General features: G+C 52.4%; 1 protein-coding gene across 6 annotated transcripts; it reads left to right on the top strand.

The window, feature by feature from the left end:
- Positions 1-463: 463 nt before the first annotated feature.
- Positions 464-17,927, top strand: MAP3K12 (mitogen-activated protein kinase kinase kinase 12). 6 transcript variants are annotated; one of them, XM_049883279.1, is made up of 15 exons: positions 1,603-1,662; positions 4,721-4,856; positions 10,905-11,386; positions 11,727-11,910; positions 12,099-12,290; positions 12,577-12,735; positions 12,881-13,039; positions 13,741-13,849; positions 14,033-14,142; positions 14,262-14,378; positions 14,510-14,647; positions 14,824-15,445; positions 15,638-15,708; positions 15,804-16,077; positions 16,563-17,927. In XM_049883279.1, exons 3-15 carry the CDS (start codon positions 10,942-10,944, stop codon positions 16,659-16,661), a joined length of 2,679 nt encoding a protein of 892 aa, XP_049739236.1. In that variant the 5' UTR covers positions 1,603-1,662; positions 4,721-4,856; positions 10,905-10,941; the 3' UTR covers positions 16,662-17,927. The 6 variants fall into 6 exon arrangements, with proteins under 6 accessions (XP_049739239.1, XP_049739237.1, XP_049739236.1 ...); XM_049883281.1 differs by lacking the exon at positions 1,603-1,662 and adding an exon at positions 10,213-10,297 and having other exon boundaries at positions 3,554-4,856; XM_049883282.1 differs by lacking the exons at positions 1,603-1,662; positions 4,721-4,856 and adding an exon at positions 464-502.
- Positions 17,928-17,989: the final 62 nt, after the last annotated feature.

The following is a 17,989-nucleotide window of genomic DNA, read 5'->3' as shown; positions in this document are numbered from 1 at the left end:
TGGGAGGAGCAGACCCCTTCTCTGTCGCTTCCCAAGCTTAGGCTTTTTTTTTTTAATCGTCCCGCCTCCTTCCTTCCGTTCCTCCGTTCCCTGTACTGTGAAGCTGTGGACATGCGCACTAGCGGAATGGAAGCCGCTGGGGGCGGGGCGGTAAGGGCTAACTCTAAAATGGGGCTTTTTGAATTCCGAGAGAACTACAGAACCCAGGAGCTTGCGCGCCATTTTTGTCGCAGCTGGAGGGGCAGGGTCTAATGCGATCGAGAAGCTTCGCGGCGTGATTGGTTATTCCCGATTGCGTTTCCTCCTCTAGACAAGTTGAGATTGGTTGTTTTGCCTAGAGGGGTGGGAACAAGGGAAGAGTCGGCCCCCTTTGGCCCCGCCTTTTCCTTGAGAAAAGACTGTGATTGGCCCGGCGTCGAGGAGCGCTTTCTGGGAAGGAGGTGGGCCTTAACCTGGACGCGGGAGGGGGCTGTGCTCTGTCCCCCAAGGCGCTGGGACAAATGTATACCTAAGTTCCTCTCTGAGCGTTGACCCTCACCCCTTGGCCTAAGCCCCTGGTTCTCAGGCCTCCGTCTCGTAGAACCTTCTTTTCTCAAAGGTTACCCTTCACCTCCCTTTCAAAGCCTTTTTAGAGCGGCCCTAGTCTCTCTTTAACCGGCCAGGAAATCCCCTCAGGGGCCTGAGAATCAGGCTATCGGATGAGGCAGGATGAGAAGGACTCAGGCAATTGGGCCCCGCTGTCTGTCGTGGGTCTTGGGTTTCTCAGGTAAAAGCAAATCAAGAGAGGATTCTGACTTCTTAAAACTAACGGACTAATCTGAGTGCAGAACAGAACCCCTATTTTGGGGTCTCAGAGCTCCATCCGTCACTCTCCAAAGTCTTGTAACCACTTGGCTGAGAGAGATAGGGGAAATCTTGTGACCTTGGAGACAGAAATCACGAAAAGTGTCTGACTCTAATGAGTGTCCTAAGAAGGTGTCAGGGAAGCCTGAGCAAGGTTGGAGGTTCAGAGCAATCTTGGAATGATCGTGGAGAGGGAGGGAGGGAGCCTAGAGCTGAGGCGTACAGCGTTTGGTGGAACTAGAGTGATGACAATTCTGGGGAGGAGAGCTGGCAAGATGGGTATGACAGGGGAGCAATGCCAAAGCGCTGGGGGTCCCATAAGGGTAAAGGAGAGAGTTTATAAAACGGGTCATGGGGATTCCTGTGGAATCAGCATAAAACCCAGGGTAGGACGGCTACAGGATACCACCAGCAGGGAGGCGCAGGGTGCAGACGGGCCAGGGACAAGCCTGGAAAGCGCCGGATGGCAGCAGCGGGCTCCTTTAAGAGGCCGACGGCTCCAGCGCAGCATCCCCAGCTCAGGGCGTGTCCGTCCCGGGGGGCCAGGGGCGGGGGCCCTGAAAAGAGCGAGAGTTCGAGCCGACAGGGGACGGGGCTAGGGGTCGGGGGGGTGGGGGCATAAATCTGGGGCTGATACCCGTGCATCCGGACACCGCACGAGCCTCGTCTGTGACAGCGACCCGGGTCCGGTCGAGGGCAGCGGGGGGGGGGGGCGGGGGGAGGAGAAAGGAGGAGGAGAAGGAGGAGGAGGCGGGAGCAGCATCCGGAGCGGAGCTGCAGCAGCGCCGCCTTTTGTGCTGCGGCCGCCGAGCCCCCGAGGTGAGAGCCTGGGCGAGTTGCGGGGGGTGGAGGGCTGGAACGGGCCCGGGTCCTGGGATCCGGGTGCGAAGGGAGGATCGGGATGCAGATGTGGCGTGGGGGAGGGGGTGGCGCGGGGATGCTGAGGCTGTGGGGATGGGGGGACCGGGAACCTGGACCCGATGCCTGTGGGGATGGGAAGGAGGCGAAACGAACGGTGGGACGCCGCGGCCCAGCCTGGAGACGAAGGGCTTCCCGAGCTGGAAATGACGGTATTGCAGGGGGAGGAGGGGGTGGGGTGACTGGGGGGCAGAATTAAAGAAAGGACAGAGGGCAAGAGAACATCCTCCTCTCCTCCTACTCATCTTCAAGAAGGGGGAGAGAGGAGGGAGAGTTTTGGCTCCCTCCAGAAAAGGAAAGGAAGGGCAAGGCCTGCTGTACCCACCCCCCCCCCACCACACACACACACACACACACACACACATACACACACACAGAGAGCAGGCTAGACCTTAAGACTGTAGTCAGAGTGCACCTGTTCCTGGATGCCCAGGCGTTGGTCTCCCTCCCCTTCCAGCTGTGATGCCCCCAATCCCCTCCAGCTGTAGCATTCACCTTCTTCATCCAGCTGTTGCATCCTCCCCTCCCCCATCTATATATGGCTCTCTCCCTCCTCCTTCTTCCATCTTCTCTGGCTCCCCTAACCCATTCCCCCAGCTCAGGCCCTTCAAGAACCACTTCTCTTTGCCTCCACATACTCCTCAAACTCCTTGGCTTAAAAATAAGCAAGAATCTTTCCACAGAGTTGAGACTCCTGATATCCATGGCCTTAGCTGAGGGGAGAGAAAACAAGGGGTCAGTGCCTCTATAGACAGAGGGAGGAAATGGTGTCCCTTAGAATTGGGGGGAGGTCCCACCTTTTAGCTCTTCTACCTCTTGAGAGAATAGGTGAGTGGACTTCAACCAGGAGGGTGTGCACATGAGGTCTCTTCATCCCTGCCATGGTCCTCTCCAGCCACAGTCAATAACTCCCTCTAAACAGCATTTCCTGTCCACCTCTTAGGATGAACTCCAATGCTTTGGGGGCATGATTTTCAGCTAGAGAGTCATGCCAAGCTGGGCAAGCAGAAGGGATTCAGGAAGTGCCTTCTTTAGTTTCTCTGGGTTTTAGGGCCCTGCTCCCTCCTATCCCACATTTAAGGGTGAAAAAAAACTATCTGCCCTCTCAAGCCTGGCATTGATCCACTCACTCACATTGGAGTCTGAGGTGATCATGCAGAGAAGACCAACAGTTTGATACCCCAACTCCCAGCATACATAAAAACACAACTAAATACTCATCTCCTAATTAAACCCAGTTATGGGCAGAGGAGGCAGGGAGTTCAAGTTAAGGAAGTGGCTCAGGATTTCCTAGGCCTCCTTATGGCTAAGAATGGCAGAACCCCTCTAAAAAACAATTGCTATTCCTTGTCTTTCCCTCCATGGTGATACTTTGGTAAAACCTGCCTTTGCCAAGAAGACCCTAAGCTCTAGTACCCACAGCCCTGGACTCTCCTAGTGGCTCATCCTGGGCAGTCCTACGTCTCTCTGCTGCCAGGACCTGGGGGGAAAGAAAGGATCAGGGAATCAACCCCTTCAGGAGTCCCTGCTGAGGAAAAAAGAGGACAGTGTTAAGATGATACCAGCAGGGGACATAAGGGCTTCATGAGGGGTTGGTTGACTCCAGAGACTGGTCTAGTTCATTTGCTCCCAGGAGAACTTAGGGTCATGTGTGTACTGGGGACAGGGGGAAGGAGACAGCAACAACACTATTCCAGAGAAGGATAAGGATAATGCAGGATAAATAGCCCTTGCCTTTTGGTTTCTTCTTTTTGCTCTCCTTTTTTCACCTTGCTTCTCTGCCTCCCTTTTCAACTGTACCCTACCTACTGCCTCTTGCTTTAAGAAAGTAAGAGAACTCATATTTTTAAAGAATCTAATACTATGTGTTAGACACTTTCCACACAGCTAATGTTTATGGGGAGCTTCCTACATGCCAGGTACTGGGCCAAGAACTTTATTTGGATTATCTCAGTAATGCTTATAACAAGCCTAAGAGTTAGGTAGTGTTATCATCAAAAAACTAATTTGTTCAGGGTCAAAAAGTTAGTATGTGGCCAGAGCTAGGATTCAAACTCAGGTCTGTCTGACCCCGAGCCTGTGTTTTTGCCCACCACATCTCATCCTGCATTACCACTATGTGAGAGAAATACCATTGTCCCCATTTAAAGATGAAGAAACTGAAGTTAAGATGACTTGTACTTGAGGTCACCCTGCTGGTAAGGAATAGGGACAAGACCTCAACCTAAGCCTCTCTGATTCTAATCCTGGTCTCTCTCCACCACACCAGCCAGCCACCCTCCCCCTAAAGCACAGTTGTCCTCAGCTAAGTGCCAGGAATGGATGAATACTCTGTAATTTTTATTGTCTCTTTTTCAATTTAAGATACATTTATTTTAAAAGTAATTAAAACAAATTACTGAAATATTAAAAAATATAATAAGCCCAAAGAGGAAAATAAAAACACCCATAATGCCACCTGCCTAAGAGCTGTGACACTTTGGTAGCTGTCCATCCAGATCTTTTTATGTGCACGTTCAGCTCAGGAACCACTTGTTAAAATATGCTGAACTTCGTCCCAGTCCACCTGACGTCCTGAGTAGGAAGGAAAGGCCTGGACCATCATACCTTGCTCTTGTCTTCTTCTTCCTCTCAGACCTTAGTAGGTGGGACTGAGGGTGATCTTGTGCCACATGATCAAGGTGAGGGTTTTAGTGGTGTAGCTGCTAGAGAGAGCAGATTCCAAAGAGAATTGGCCAGGGGGCAAGGATGAAGCGTAGAGGATCAGGCCTTCCCCTCTGTGCAGAGCAAGTGGAATGGCAGGATTTGCAGAGGAAGAACTGAAGATCTGGGAAAGGAATTATTGCTGGGGGCTCTAGTACACCACTGCCATTGTAACCTGGTTGCACTGGAACCTGGAGTCGAGATTTGTCCTGGGGTACTAGAAGGTCGGAGACCAAGTCTCCCTTTATCTGGTCAGGCAGAAGAGATGGACTCTTCAGGATCCACAAAGAAAGACCTGGTGTCCAGCCAACCAGGAAGACAAAGCAAGGAGCCAGGCAGCATGCTCACTGCACTCCCTACATCATCCTACTTCACTCGCACCACCTGATAAGGTAGGGCTGGGTGTTTCAGAGAGGTGATTGTACTTAAACTAATCAGCAGCAAAGCTGGGGTTCTAAAGGACCTGATCTCCAACTCCAAAGCTGGCTCCTGTTTCCTAAATACTACTACCCTCCTGCCTGCCTCAAGTCCTTCCACTGCCTGTGTTCCTGGAAGAAGAGGTTGTGGCTGCTAGGGGTCTCAGGGCTTGGCCTGGAGGAGGCTGGAGACCTGGATTTAGGGGGTGACCTCCAGGTTTCCCCAGGCTCTCAGGGGAAGGTATTTCCCCCTCGTGAGGGCACTGAGAGAAGCTGTAGTTCCATGTGAGAAGAGCTCTGGGGCCAGCACCATGGACTCTTTAAAAAAGCAAAACGAAAACCAAGCTGAAGCCAAGTGGACAGGAGGCAGGCCATCAAGGGTCAGAGTCCTGTACCCTCCACAGGGTCTCAAAGCCTGCAGAGGTGGGGACTAGGATTCCAAAGGTTTGAGTCTCTTTTTCTTTGAAGTCCCCCCTCCCTGACCCACTCAGGAGAGAAGTGGAAACTTTTCCTGAATGGAAAATGAGGTCTAGGACTGCAGAGAATGCTTAGCCCTAAGAGCCCAAGATTTAGACAGATGGCCTGGCCTCTGAACTGAGCCCCCAAGACAGCCAGACAAGCAACTGGGCATTGAGATTCAGCTCTTAGTGTAGGAGGGAGCCATAGAGAATTCAGAGGGTTCCCTTGCCTCAGGCTTCCAACATCTCAGGCAGGAGAACCTAGGTGGAAGAATAAATGGTGATTCCCTGTCCCCACTCCACCCCTACAGCCTTCTGATGGGGCACTTTGGAAACCACCAGCAAAACAATCTTGTTGTAGCTGAAATTTGGAGTCAAAGGAGTTCGGCATCAAAGATTGGGCTTATGGGCCTGGGCCATCTCATGCCCTCTGCTGATTTAGATCATGGGGAAAATGAAGTAGGCCTCCCAGGGTGCCCGAAGAGCCTCTTCCCCCAGAAGAGGGATGGCTCAGGGGCACTCTGTCCCCTCACTCAATCTGGAGGAAAGGTCTGCGTAGTAAGTACTTGGTAAATATGGTTGACAGAATGACTGACGGAGATATCCACCCCCTCCTGTCACATCCTTGCCCTTCCCCCACCTCCTGCATAATTGATGGTCAGGGAGACAGCTTCCCTCCCCTAGGGTGACCGAATGTCTGGGCCAGGGGCTCCTAGACATGCTATCCCACCAAAGCCCTGGCGCCAAGGCCCAGCTGGGGAGCAGTGGGACACAGCTGGCAGGTCAGGGAGAAAGCAAAACAGAAAGAAAGGAGGGTGTGTTGGGAGAGAGGAATCTCCAGTTTACTACAGCTCCCTGGAGCCTCAGCTTTCCCCCCAACTTCTACTTCTCAGGTCGATCTGGAAGTAGTTGTCATTAGCCTGAGAATGGGGGTGGGGGTGGGGTGGATTAAACCTGGCCAGATGCCCTCTTTCCCTTGGTCCCGTTTCTACTTCTTCTGCTGCTCCCACTGCCCCCAAAAGATAAACAGGTGAAATGGCTTCTCTCCCCAGCTGCTGGCTCTGGATCAACCAAAGGGACCTCTGGGGAAGCCTGGAGGGAAGCTCGGCTTCAGGCGTCTCTAAGCATGTCACCCTCTCTATACCTAAACCTCCTAGTTGCCAAACAACCAGATGAAGACTGAAAAATTCCTTAAAAAGCAGGTGTTGCGCCTACTCAAAACTCAGCTTCTAGACAGACAACGAATTAGGACGGGAGGGGTGATCTGCGTGCGTTTCAGTTCCATTTCATCTCTTCTGTGTCTTCTGCTTTTTAAAAAACAGTTTTTCAATCCATCCTTCTCAGGTTTGACTTTCTCTGAGTTTCACTGTTCCGGTCTCTGTACATGGCTCACAAAGTCCCTCCTTTCGCTGGGTGTTCTCCTTCTCTAGGTCCTGTCCCCCTCTCTCTCCATTTCCTTCTCAGTGGCACTGCACCCCCAGTGCCTCCCTCGCAAGTCCCCTCCCTCCAACACCAATCGGTCAGACCGAACCACAAATATGTCTGCAGAAGAGGTGGGGGAGGGAGGCACAGAAGGTATCGACCGACGAGGTCGGGGTGCACAGCCACGATTCACGCACGCATCCCAGCAACCAGCCACATGGGCCTGCCTGGGTCAGGGGCGGGGCCCAGGCACCGCCTCACCCCCGCCGTTGCTGCTCACGTGACCTTGGGCTAATCTTGTCCCGGTGACTTCACGCGCTGCCTCGGGCTCAGTCGTCATGGTTACGCCGCAGCGCCCAGCGCTTTCCCCTACCTGCTGCGTTCCCCACGCCCCTTTCCACACCCGGACCCCCTCCTCCCGTTGCCCGAGCCCCCACCCCACTCCCAGCCACGCGCCATGTGATGCTCCGGAAGGAGGTCGGCCGGGGGGCGGGGGGGGGGCGGACGCTGTGGCCGTAACCCCTTCCTCCCCGCTTCGAATGGCCCTTACTTGGGCTTCGGTGATCCAACACTGGAGGCCTAGCGGGCCAGTCTCTGACCCCTCCCCGAGGATCCCGATCCTCACCAGGCGAGAACGTCTGAGAGCCCCTGGTCTTCGTCCTGGGTCGTTCAGAAGGGAAGTCCCGGTTTGGGGGCGGGGAGGCGTAGGCGAAAGCCCCCCAGAGGAAATCTCCTGTGTGTCACGTTGCTTGGTCTGTGTTTGACTAATTTGCATAACAAGCTACACTTCACCTTGTGAAGCTGCCGAGATCTTGTGTGGGAATTCGGAGTCTGGGTCTGTGATTTCCGCTGAGCTTCAGTTTGTTCAAGAGTATAATGGGAGCAGTAACACCACCTCCCTTCACTGGGTTGTTACAAGGATTAAGGAAGTTAACGTAAATATATACATATATAGTGAGTATGTGTCCCTAAGACGATCGTCCAGAAGGGGTAGAGCAGTGGTTCAACCTTGCCAAGCACCGGTGTACCAGATGAGTGGGATTCCGTGTTCAGGAAGTCGAGGCTCTCAGACGCTGTACCCCGCTGTGCTGCCAGTATAGGGAGCTATGACAAACGAAGACAGGGGGCTGTGCCAGCCCAGGAGGGGCATTAACCTACAGTGGGGTGGGACAGTTGGAAGGGCTTACCCATAAGCAAAGTAAACTGGGGGTTACTTGTGCTTACTAATTTATAAGTAAGCACATCAAGCCCCTGCATACCTTGCTTACTGGTTAATCTGCCCTTGGGAGGCTTCCTGGAGAAAGTGAGACTTGGGTGGCAAGAGGTGGGCAATGAGAAGCCCCTTTCAGGCAGAGCAGGTGCTAGGGATGGAGCCAGGTGCAAGTTATCCAATAGGCAAGGGGAGCACGGTGCTTACTTTGCTTACCAGATCATCTGTGGTGAGCAGTTTCACATGGGTGAAAGACGTGGTGAAACCCATGTGAAATTGTTCACTACAGATTAGTAAGCCAACCTGTGCTTAACCTTGCTTACTGGGTCATGTACTCCTGTCAGGGACTGCAGATTTGAAAAGAGGCTTTGATTCTGTAGGAAGGTGCTGTGAGGTTGGCAGAGACAGATGCCAGCCATACTTAGAAGCAGAGTCTTTGATGTGGTGAAAAAATGTGAAATTGCTTACTACAGATGATCTGGTAAGCAAAGGAAGCACGGTGCTTACCGAGCCTATTGGCTAATCCACCCCTGGGTGGAGCTACAGCCTATTAGCCAGGGCACCAGAGGTCACCTAACAACATGATTTAGTTAGGTTCCCTGGGTAGCAGTTTGTGCTGGACCATTAACCTAAAGGTTAGTGGTGTGAACTCACCCAGTGGTGCCACGGAAGACAGGCTTGGCCATCTGCTTGAGGAAAGATTGTTGTTAGTTGCCTTCAAGTTGATTCAGACTTATGACCCTGTGTGTGCAGAGTAAAACTGCTCCATAGGATTTTCAAGACTGTGACCTTTCAGAAGCAGATTGCCAGGCCTGATTTCCGAGGTACCTCTGAGTGCATTCAAACTGCCAACCTTTTGGCTAGTAGTTGAGCACTTAACCATTTGCACCACCCGTGGACTCCATCCGTAAAGATTACAGCCAAGAAAACCCTATGGGGGAGTTCTACTCTGTTATACGTGGGGTCATCATGAATTGGGGCAACTCAATGGTAATGGGTATGCCTCAGTCTGTAAAATGGGCTAGTAGTGCCTAACTTACAGTTTTGAGGATTAAACGAGCTAATGTGCTTATAACAGAGGCTGACATGCATAGTAAGCTTTCCCCAAGAGTTAGGCGTTATCATTACGCTCCCTGGCTCAAAACCTGATGTAGCTTGGTGTGGGGCTCCTCTGTGTGGCCTGGACACCAACACAGTGGGAGGTGAGGCTGTGGAGGCCAGAGGAGCCAAAGCATTGCGTTGCTAAAGAGTTTGAAGCAGGAAGCCACTCTGGTCAATTTGTTTTAGAAAGGTCCTTCTGATGGCTAGATGGAGAATGGGTTGGGGAAAGGAGGAATAACTTGGAGATCATTTAAGAGGCAGTTGTCCAGGTCCAGGTGTCAGCTGATGAGATCTGAACTATAAGGCAGTAACCGCAGACTAGAGACGAGAGAATAGGATGGCTTTCAAACATGCCAGTCTAAGAATCATGTAAGGTGCTTGTTAAACATACAAATCCCAGACCCACTGAAAAGGTATTCAAGGGAGAGGCCTGGAAATCAGTGTTACAAGAGCTATCAGAGGGTCTCAACCTTCATGCATATCTGCATCATGGAGAGAGGGAGTCCTTTTTATGTGCAGTTCCTTGCCACCTGGCTCCCACTGTGATTCAGAATGTTTGACAAGCATTCCCAGGAGACTCTCATGCAGGGCCTTATGGAAAGACTCTACTCTGAGGAATGGTTAGAGGAATTCAGTCACTGACTGGATGTGGAAGGAGATGGGAGAGCAGGTTGACACCTGGAAGCTCTGAACAAGTTTGGTATAGGCTGAAGAGTTCACTGTGCCTAATACCCAGGTTATCCCTTTGTACAGCTGGAGAAATTGGGCCTCAGAGGTCACACCGCCAGTAAGTGGCAGTGGCAAGCTCGGATTCAGGAGGTTTTTTAATGGTTGCTTTTAAAATAACACCCAGCTCTCAACTGGGACAAATCTCCATTGTCTGGAAAGCTGGCCTTGTTTGGGGAGCTGGTCATGGGACAGAGAAAGACAGGGGTCTTCTCTGACTGAACTTGGGCGGGGCAGGGGGTAGATGGTCTGGTGGGAGGGTAAAGGGGGATGAAGCACTGGAGAGCAGTGCTTGTCCTGCTACAGCTTCTGCATCCCCACTGGATAGTTCTGCCTTTTCCACCAACTGGGCTGGGGGCTGAGTGTGGGGGAGTAGTGGAGCTGTGTGGTTACAACCTGCACTTACCTTGGACAGGCCGAGGTGTGTGTGTACCTATACCGGAGAGTGGGGCCCACGTGTGAGCCTTTAGGATAAGGCTTTCACCTGAGTTGTATCATGTGTAAGTATCTGAATGGGAGGCCCAGGTGCATCACTGCATGCAGGAGGCCCAGAAATGTCATTTGAGAGTGCCTGAGTGGGAGGCCTGCCAGTGTCACCTGTGTGTGCTTCAGTATGTAAGAGGCCCGAGTGTTATGTGTGCCTGAGGTTGAGACCCAAGGTAAAAGGTGTACATCTGAGACTCTTATGGCACGTGTGTGCCTGTAAGCCTCACGTGAAAGAAACATGTGCTCCAGAGATGAATTACAGCAGTCTTACGGGGAGAAGGGAACTAACCTTCCTGCTACCACCGTACTGCAGAATGCGACATATTTCACCAGTATTTAACTAAGTGGGGCTGTTACCTGTGTCTACCTGAGAATGATACTCAAGTATGTTAACTGTATACCTGAGTAAGGAAGACTTGTGTTACTAATAGATGCCTGAGAGGAAGCCCGGATGTATCAGATTTGCTAAGATGGGTACCTCAGGCTGAGGCTCAAGTGTTATTTCCAGTAGGGCTGTTGTGGGCGCAGCTCCCCAACCTGTACCCCTCTCCCCTCTGGGGTTAGCATCCCTAGCTGGTAAACCTGTGGCTTTGACGGCCCCTCCCTCCTTTATTCTCATAGGGCCCACCGCTGACCACCACACCGGGGTCCAGAGGCCATGGCCTGCCTCCATGAGACCCGCACCCCCTCCCCTTCCTTTGGGGGCTTTGTGTCGACCCTCAGCGAGGCATCCATGCGCAAGCTTGACCCAGACACTTCTGACTGCACCCCCGAGAAGGACCTGACACCAACCCAGTGTGTACTTCGAGACGTAGTGCCCCTCGGTGGGCAGGGCGGGGGTGGGCCCAGCCCCTCCCCAGGTGGAGAGCCGCCCCCTGAGCCTTTTGCCAACAGCGTCCTGCAGCTACATGAACAGGAAGCAGGGGGCTCAGGGGGAGCCACTGGGTCCCCTGAAAGTCGGGCATCCAGAGCTCGAGCTGATGAAGTGCGGCTGCAGTGCCAGAGCGGCAGTGGCTTCCTGGAAGGCCTCTTTGGCTGCCTGCGCCCTGTCTGGACCATGATCGGCAAAGCCTACTCCACTGAACACAAGCAGCAGCAGGAAGGTGGGCAGTGTCCTCATGAGAGCCCCCTCCCTGTCTCCCTGAGCCCGAGATCTGTTGGGCAGTCCCATTTATCACCCAATGACCCCCTTTGTCCCCAGAGCCCAGCCCTAGTCCCTTATCCATCCATCAGCCTCTGACTTCTCAGACTCTTCCCAATCTACCCGTTTCCCTCCCTCCCTGTCCCCTCAGTCCTAGTCTTCTCAGCCTGTCCTGGCTACTTTTCAGCCTTACCCTCACTGAAACATTTCGGCCAACCCAGTGCTTTCCCCTGCCCCTGGCCGTCACCCTCCCTGAGTGTATCTCTTCCTGAAACTTGTCGCACTGTGCTATCTGCCCATAGACCTCTGGGAGGTCCCCTTTGAGGAAATCCTGGATCTGCAGTGGGTGGGCTCAGGTGCCCAGGGTGCTGTATTCCTGGGGCGATTCCACGGGGAAGAAGTGGCTGTGAAGAAGGTGCGGGACCTCAAGGAGACTGACATCAAGCACCTCCGAAAGCTGAAGCACCCCAACATCATTACCTTCAAGTGAGGACCAGGGCAGAGGCTGGGGACACTATGCTGATGGCTGGGACCCACCTGGGGAACAGGGACTTCCCCCCACCTTCCCAGAGGAGATGGATGCCCAAATGGTGTGGGTGGGAATGGGGGTTCCAGGTGCAAAAGAGGTGAATGCTGGCTTGGCCAAGGCCTTCATACCACTGTTTGGCCCCCAGGGGTGTGTGCACCCAGGCTCCCTGCTACTGCATCCTCATGGAGTTCTGCGCCCAGGGCCAGCTGTATGAGGTACTGCGGGCTGGCCGCCCTGTCACCCCCTCCTTGCTGGTTGACTGGTCCATGGGCATTGCCGGTGGCATGAACTACCTGCACCTGCACAAGATTATCCACAGAGACCTCAAGTCCCCCAAGTGAGTAAGCAAGTGAGCAGGGAGCAGCTTATGTGCATGGTCTCCTGCAGGTGACCCCACCCAAGCCAGTGTGGCCATCTCCCTGCTTCCAGACCCTAAGTCCACGTGGCCATCTCAGAATCCCCTAGATTCTGAACCCCCTCCCAAGTGACCATCTCGGGAGGGCTGGCTGTGGTGAGCCTCCTGTCTCTGGGTGACCAGATGATGTAAAACAGAAAGGTAGTTACTGCAGTGAGATGAGTTATGCGGAAAGGCCTGGGCCACAGCTGACTACACTCTCTCCCAGCATGCTAATCACATACGATGATGTGGTGAAGATCTCAGATTTTGGCACTTCCAAGGAGCTGAGTGACAAGAGCACCAAGATGTCCTTTGCAGGGACAGTAGCATGGATGGCCCCTGAGGTGATCCGCAATGAGCCTGTGTCTGAGAAGGTCGATATCTGGTAAGGACCAGGCTGAGGATCGAGAGGGGCGAGCAGCCAGCCCATGGGGTCTGGGGGTACCTCAGTCTTGAGTGTAAGATGGGTCTAGAGCAACCAGGGCCTCTAGAGGGAGCCCCTCCCAAGTGATGTCCCCTCTTATCCCCAGGTCATTTGGAGTTGTGCTGTGGGAACTGCTGACTGGTGAGATCCCCTACAAAGATGTAGACTCCTCGGCCATCATCTGGGGTGTGGGAAGCAACAGTCTTCATCTGCCAGTACCCTCTAGTTGCCCAGATGGTTTCAAAATCCTCCTTCGCCAATGCTGGTGAGGATGGCCCGGGCTGGGAGACTGGGCTTGGCAAAGCTGGGAAGCAAGGTGTTGCTGAGGGATGGCTAGCACCTAAAACCGATACATGCAGGCCCAGAAAGCTGAACAGGGAAGAGGTCAGAGTCCCATGATGTGACTTGCTAAGAACCCAGGATCCGAGCTGTGGGTGAAAGGGACTGGAGTCTAGAACCACCTCCGAAACTGTATCTGTATATGCCAAATGAGGATAGCATTATCTTCTGCATAGGGCTGCTAGTAAGGACTGGTGAGATGAGAAGATGAAACGCCCAGTCTTGCCACTGATCATGTCAATTGGCATCAAGTAGATGACCTAAGAACTCGAGGAAGAGTTCTGAACCCTTGTTTGGAACCTAGACCCTGAGGGAAGGATGAATATTGCTTTTCTAATGTTTGGTTGAACGTTTTCCCAATGTGCTTCTTTTAACGGAGTTACCCAGAACAAAGTTTTTTTGGCACCCAAGTAGGGAAATATGGAGCTAAATGGATTTGTTTAATGCAGAACTTTGATATGCTAAATTAAAAAAACAGCATATACCATTTTGTAGAGTTGACCATGGACTTCTTCTGAGTATATCCTAAAATTGGGTTTTCCTGGGCAAAGATGCTCTAGTTCCTATCTGCTTCTCCATGAAATTCCTGGCATTCTCTTCTCCCACTTCCATTCCCCCCCGCTTCAGGAACAGCAAACCCCGAAATCGTCCATCATTCCGACAGATCCTGCTGCATCTGGACATCGCCTCAGCCGATGTGCTCTCCACACCCCAGGAGACTTACTTTAAGTCCCAGGTGTGCTGTGGGTAGGAAAATGAATTTTGCAGAAATGATGCCCTTTGAGGGGGCGGTGGGAAGGGTTCATTGGGATTGGAATAGGTTAGGCTGAGACCCTCCAATCCTGTGCCCCGATCCACAGACAGTGCCGGCACCTAGCAGAGGAATGGCCTTCACCCCTCATTGTCTCTCCATCCCCAGGCAGAGTGGCGGGAGGAGGTAAAGCTGCACTTTGAAAAGATTAAGTCAGAAGGGACCTGTCTACATCGCCTAGAAGAAGAGCTGGTGATGCGGAGGAGGGAGGAGCTCCGGTATGTGGTGATTTTGGCGACAGCAAGGATGTGTATACCACCAATAACAGGGACTGGAATAATTATGGCACCATGGGAACCCAGCTTATGTTGGGGGTCCTTCTGCATCTACTTCACAGACACGCCTTGGACATCAGAGAGCACTATGAACGGAAGCTGGAAAGGGCCAACAACCTGTACATGGAACTTAACGCCCTGATGTTGCAGCTGGAGCTCAAGGAACGTGAGCTGCTCAGGTAACACTACCTGTCCTTGTGTACCTAATCCCCAAAGGCTTCACGAGCAATGCCTGACTCCAGAGATCCAACTGAGCCCAGATTCCCCTTCCTGGACATATGCCCAACTAAGAAAGTGGCTGGGTCTTTAGGCGGGAACAAGCTTTAGAACGGAGGTGCCCAGGCCTGCTGAAGTCACACCCTTCCCGGGGCCTCCTGCATGGGAACACAGTGGAGAAGCTCATCAAGAAGAGGAATGTGCCACAGAAGCTGTCACCCCATAGCAAAAGGTGGGAACTGAGTTCACAAGAGCTGAGGTTTCCACTATGACAGGGGGAAAGACAGGGTAGGGGCCAATGAGGATACTTGGACAGGGAGAGAGATGCAGTGATCTATCCAAGGTGAGGGGGTGTTCTGAGTGGACATGTCTGTTAATCTCAATCTTGTACTTTCCCTCCCCCACCAGGCCAGATATCCTCAAGACAGAGTCTTTACTACCTAAAATAGATGCAGCCCTCAGTGGGGTGGGACTTCCTGGCTGTCCTAAAGGGCCCCCCTCACCAGGACGGAGTCGGCGTGGCAAGACTCGGCACCGCAAGGCCAGCGCCAAGGGCAGTTGTGGGGACCTGCCTGGGCTTCGTACAGCTGTGCCAGCCCCTGAACCTGGACCAGGAAGCCCGGGGGCACTGGGAGGGGGGCCTTCAGGCTGGGAGGCCTGCCCCCCTGCCCTCCGTGGGCTCCATCATGACCTTCTGCTACGCAAGATGTCTTCATCATCCCCTGATCTGCTGTCCGCAGCACTGGGGGCCCGGGGCCGGGGTGCCGCAGGGGGAGCTGGAGATCCTGGCTCACCCCCTCCAGCACGGGGTGACACCCCCCCAAGTGAGGGTTCAGCCCCTGGCTCCACCAGCCCAGATTCACCTGGAGGAGCCAAAGGGGAGCCACCTCCACCAGTAGGGCCTGGTGAAAGTGTGGGGCTGCTGGGAACTGGAAGGGAAGGGACAGCGGGCCGGGGAGGAAGTCGGGCCGGGGCCCAGCACTTGACCCCGGCTGCACTGCTGTACAGGGCTGCTGTCACCCGAAGTCAGGTAAAGTATGGGAAAGTTCCTGAGCCCTTTCCCTTTTTCCTTGTCTTCTCTGGGGTCTAAGTCCATAGCTCATCTCCCATTTTAATCTGTGATCTTAAGCCATTCCCTACTTAATCGGTTACAATTATGTTCCCTTCAGGGTCCTTAATGCCCTCTTTCCACTTTTGACCAGTCCCCTCATCTTTCCTGCAGAAACGAGGCATCTCATCAGAGGAAGAGGAAGGAGAGGTGGACAGTGAAGTAGAGCTGACATCAAGCCAGAGGTGAGAGATAGTGGACAGGAGGTACTGGCATTCTTTTGCTTTCTGGGCTGTAAGAGACAACAGAGTCCAGAGTAGCCCCTATCTTTCCAACGTAGGTGGCCTCAGGGCCTGAACATGCGCCAGTCACTATCTACCTTCAGCTCAGAGAACCCATCAGATGGGGAGGAGGGCACAACTAGTGAGCCTTCCCCCAGTGGCACACCTGAAGTTGGCAGTACCAACACTGATGAGCGGCCAGATGAGCGGTCTGATGACATGTGCTCTCAGGGTTCAGAAATCCCACTGGACCTACCTGCTTCAGGGGCAGTCCCTGGCCCTGAACCTAGCTCCTTGCCCATCCCGCAACAGGACCTACTCAGAGGGGAGCAGGTAAGTCACAGCACAACTGAAAGGTGACCAGGTTTTCAGCATGGGGAGCTGGTTATTGAGAGCTTTTGGGGACACAGGGCGGTGGAATGCAGAGTACAAAATTCAAGGCCAGAAAAAGAGCTATTTAACCTTCAGTGTTAACACCGAGCAAGTTAGTCATTACTGAACCAGTTTCCTCCCATGCCAAAAAGACCCAATATCCATGTGGTGGAATTTAAGATGCTTTACCTATAGTATAGAGCACCTAGTATGGTATCTTGCATACAAAATATATGGTAGTCATTAATTGCAGCAAGGCAGAAATCCTGAAACTAGAGGAAACTGGTGCCTTGGGAAATGGCCTGAACAGTTTTGAAACTCAGAAGCAATAAAGTCAGTAAGCTGCTGACTTAAGATCCCAATGAGGGACACCCTAAAGGAATCTATTTGTAAGCCAAGAGATGGTGAGTCTCACCTCACTGCTTTTCAACTCTATTCCTTAACAGGGCCCTCCCAATCCTGAGGATTCAGACTGTGACAGCACTGAACTGGACAACTCCAACAACGGCGATGCCTTGCAGCCTCCAGCCTCCCTCCCTCCATGAAAGCCACGATTATTCCCTGTACATAGAAAAATATTTATATAAATAATATATATGCGCCACATAATCAACCGAGACAGGGCTATCCCAGCCTTAAGTCAGCTCAAGGGAGACTGACACTCCCCACCCCTTACCAATTCACCTGATAACACTCTAGGGTTGCTGGCAGCTGTAGAAATGACAAGTACTACCCTAGAGCTGTGGGTAAGGGGAAGCTGGCCCCCTTCCTGCTTCAACCCATTCCTTATGTTCAGCAAGTGGTTAGGCAATAGAAAAAAGCCAGGCTTATCGCCTATGTTCCTCTATACCTTTCACCATCCCAGGGAGCAGGAGAGGGAACCACTTAGACCGCACTTTTTCTGTTTTCCGTTTACTCTGTTTACACATTTTGCACTTGGGAGGAGGGAGACTAAGGCTGGGTCCTCCCCTCTGAGGTTTCTCAGGTGGCAATATAACTCATTTTTTTGTCTTTCCATTTCTCTGCCCAAACCCTGGCTAAGGGCCATGGGGAAGGTTAGGAGACTGTGATAGCATGTGATGGCTCAGGTTGAAGGGCTGGGGTACTGTTCAAGCCCCTGATTCTATCCTGGTGCCTGATTTGGGTGGGGACTGTCATATTGTAACCCCTGTGAAAAACAATGAAATATAACCACTCCATGCAGGCACAGCTGTTGAGGGTTTTCTTGGTGAATGAATGGGGTAACATACATGGTAAGTAGGGGCCTTGGGCTCCTGACCTTATCTGAGGACTCTGGACAAGTCACTTCCCCTTTTGTGCCTCTTCTCACTAAATGAACATCACTTCGAGCTCCAACCTAAACTTATCTGCAAAAATGGCAGGAAATGCACCTAAATGATTTTAGTAGAAGGGCAGTAGATCTTTAACACCCAGCCTTGTTATGGAGAGAGGACTGTAAATGAACAGTTATTATAACACATAGAGGAGAGACAAGTTTTTAGTTTAAAATGTGTAGGCCTGGACAACATGAATCCTAGCCAGCCAGGCATGTTTGGCAGCTGCCACACGCATGCGTGTCTATTAGCCCCACCCCTGCCCAGTGCAAGCAGCAGTACTTGCCTACTACTCACAGATATATCCTAGAAAAGACTAATCCCCAACCTGTGGGGCACAAGTTTTACAGGGACCAACCAAGGGCACAACCAGCTGGCTATAACTATTATGTCAAGAACAGACAGGATTAAGAGCCACAAAAAAAGATGGAGTGGTTAAACAGAAGAAAACATCTTAATTGGAATAAAGACTTCCATTTAAAACCCAAGCAGGGTCCTTGTCCTTTGAGAGATAAAAGGTACAAAAATAACAGCAAGAC

Source organism: Elephas maximus, chromosome 4 (assembly GCF_024166365.1).
Source record: "Elephas maximus indicus isolate mEleMax1 chromosome 4, mEleMax1 primary haplotype, whole genome shotgun sequence".
Classification (NCBI taxonomy): Eukaryota; Metazoa; Chordata; class Mammalia; order Proboscidea; family Elephantidae; genus Elephas; species Elephas maximus.
The sequence above is the reverse complement of the archived record's forward strand: the minus strand, read 5'-3'. Positions and strand labels throughout refer to the sequence as shown.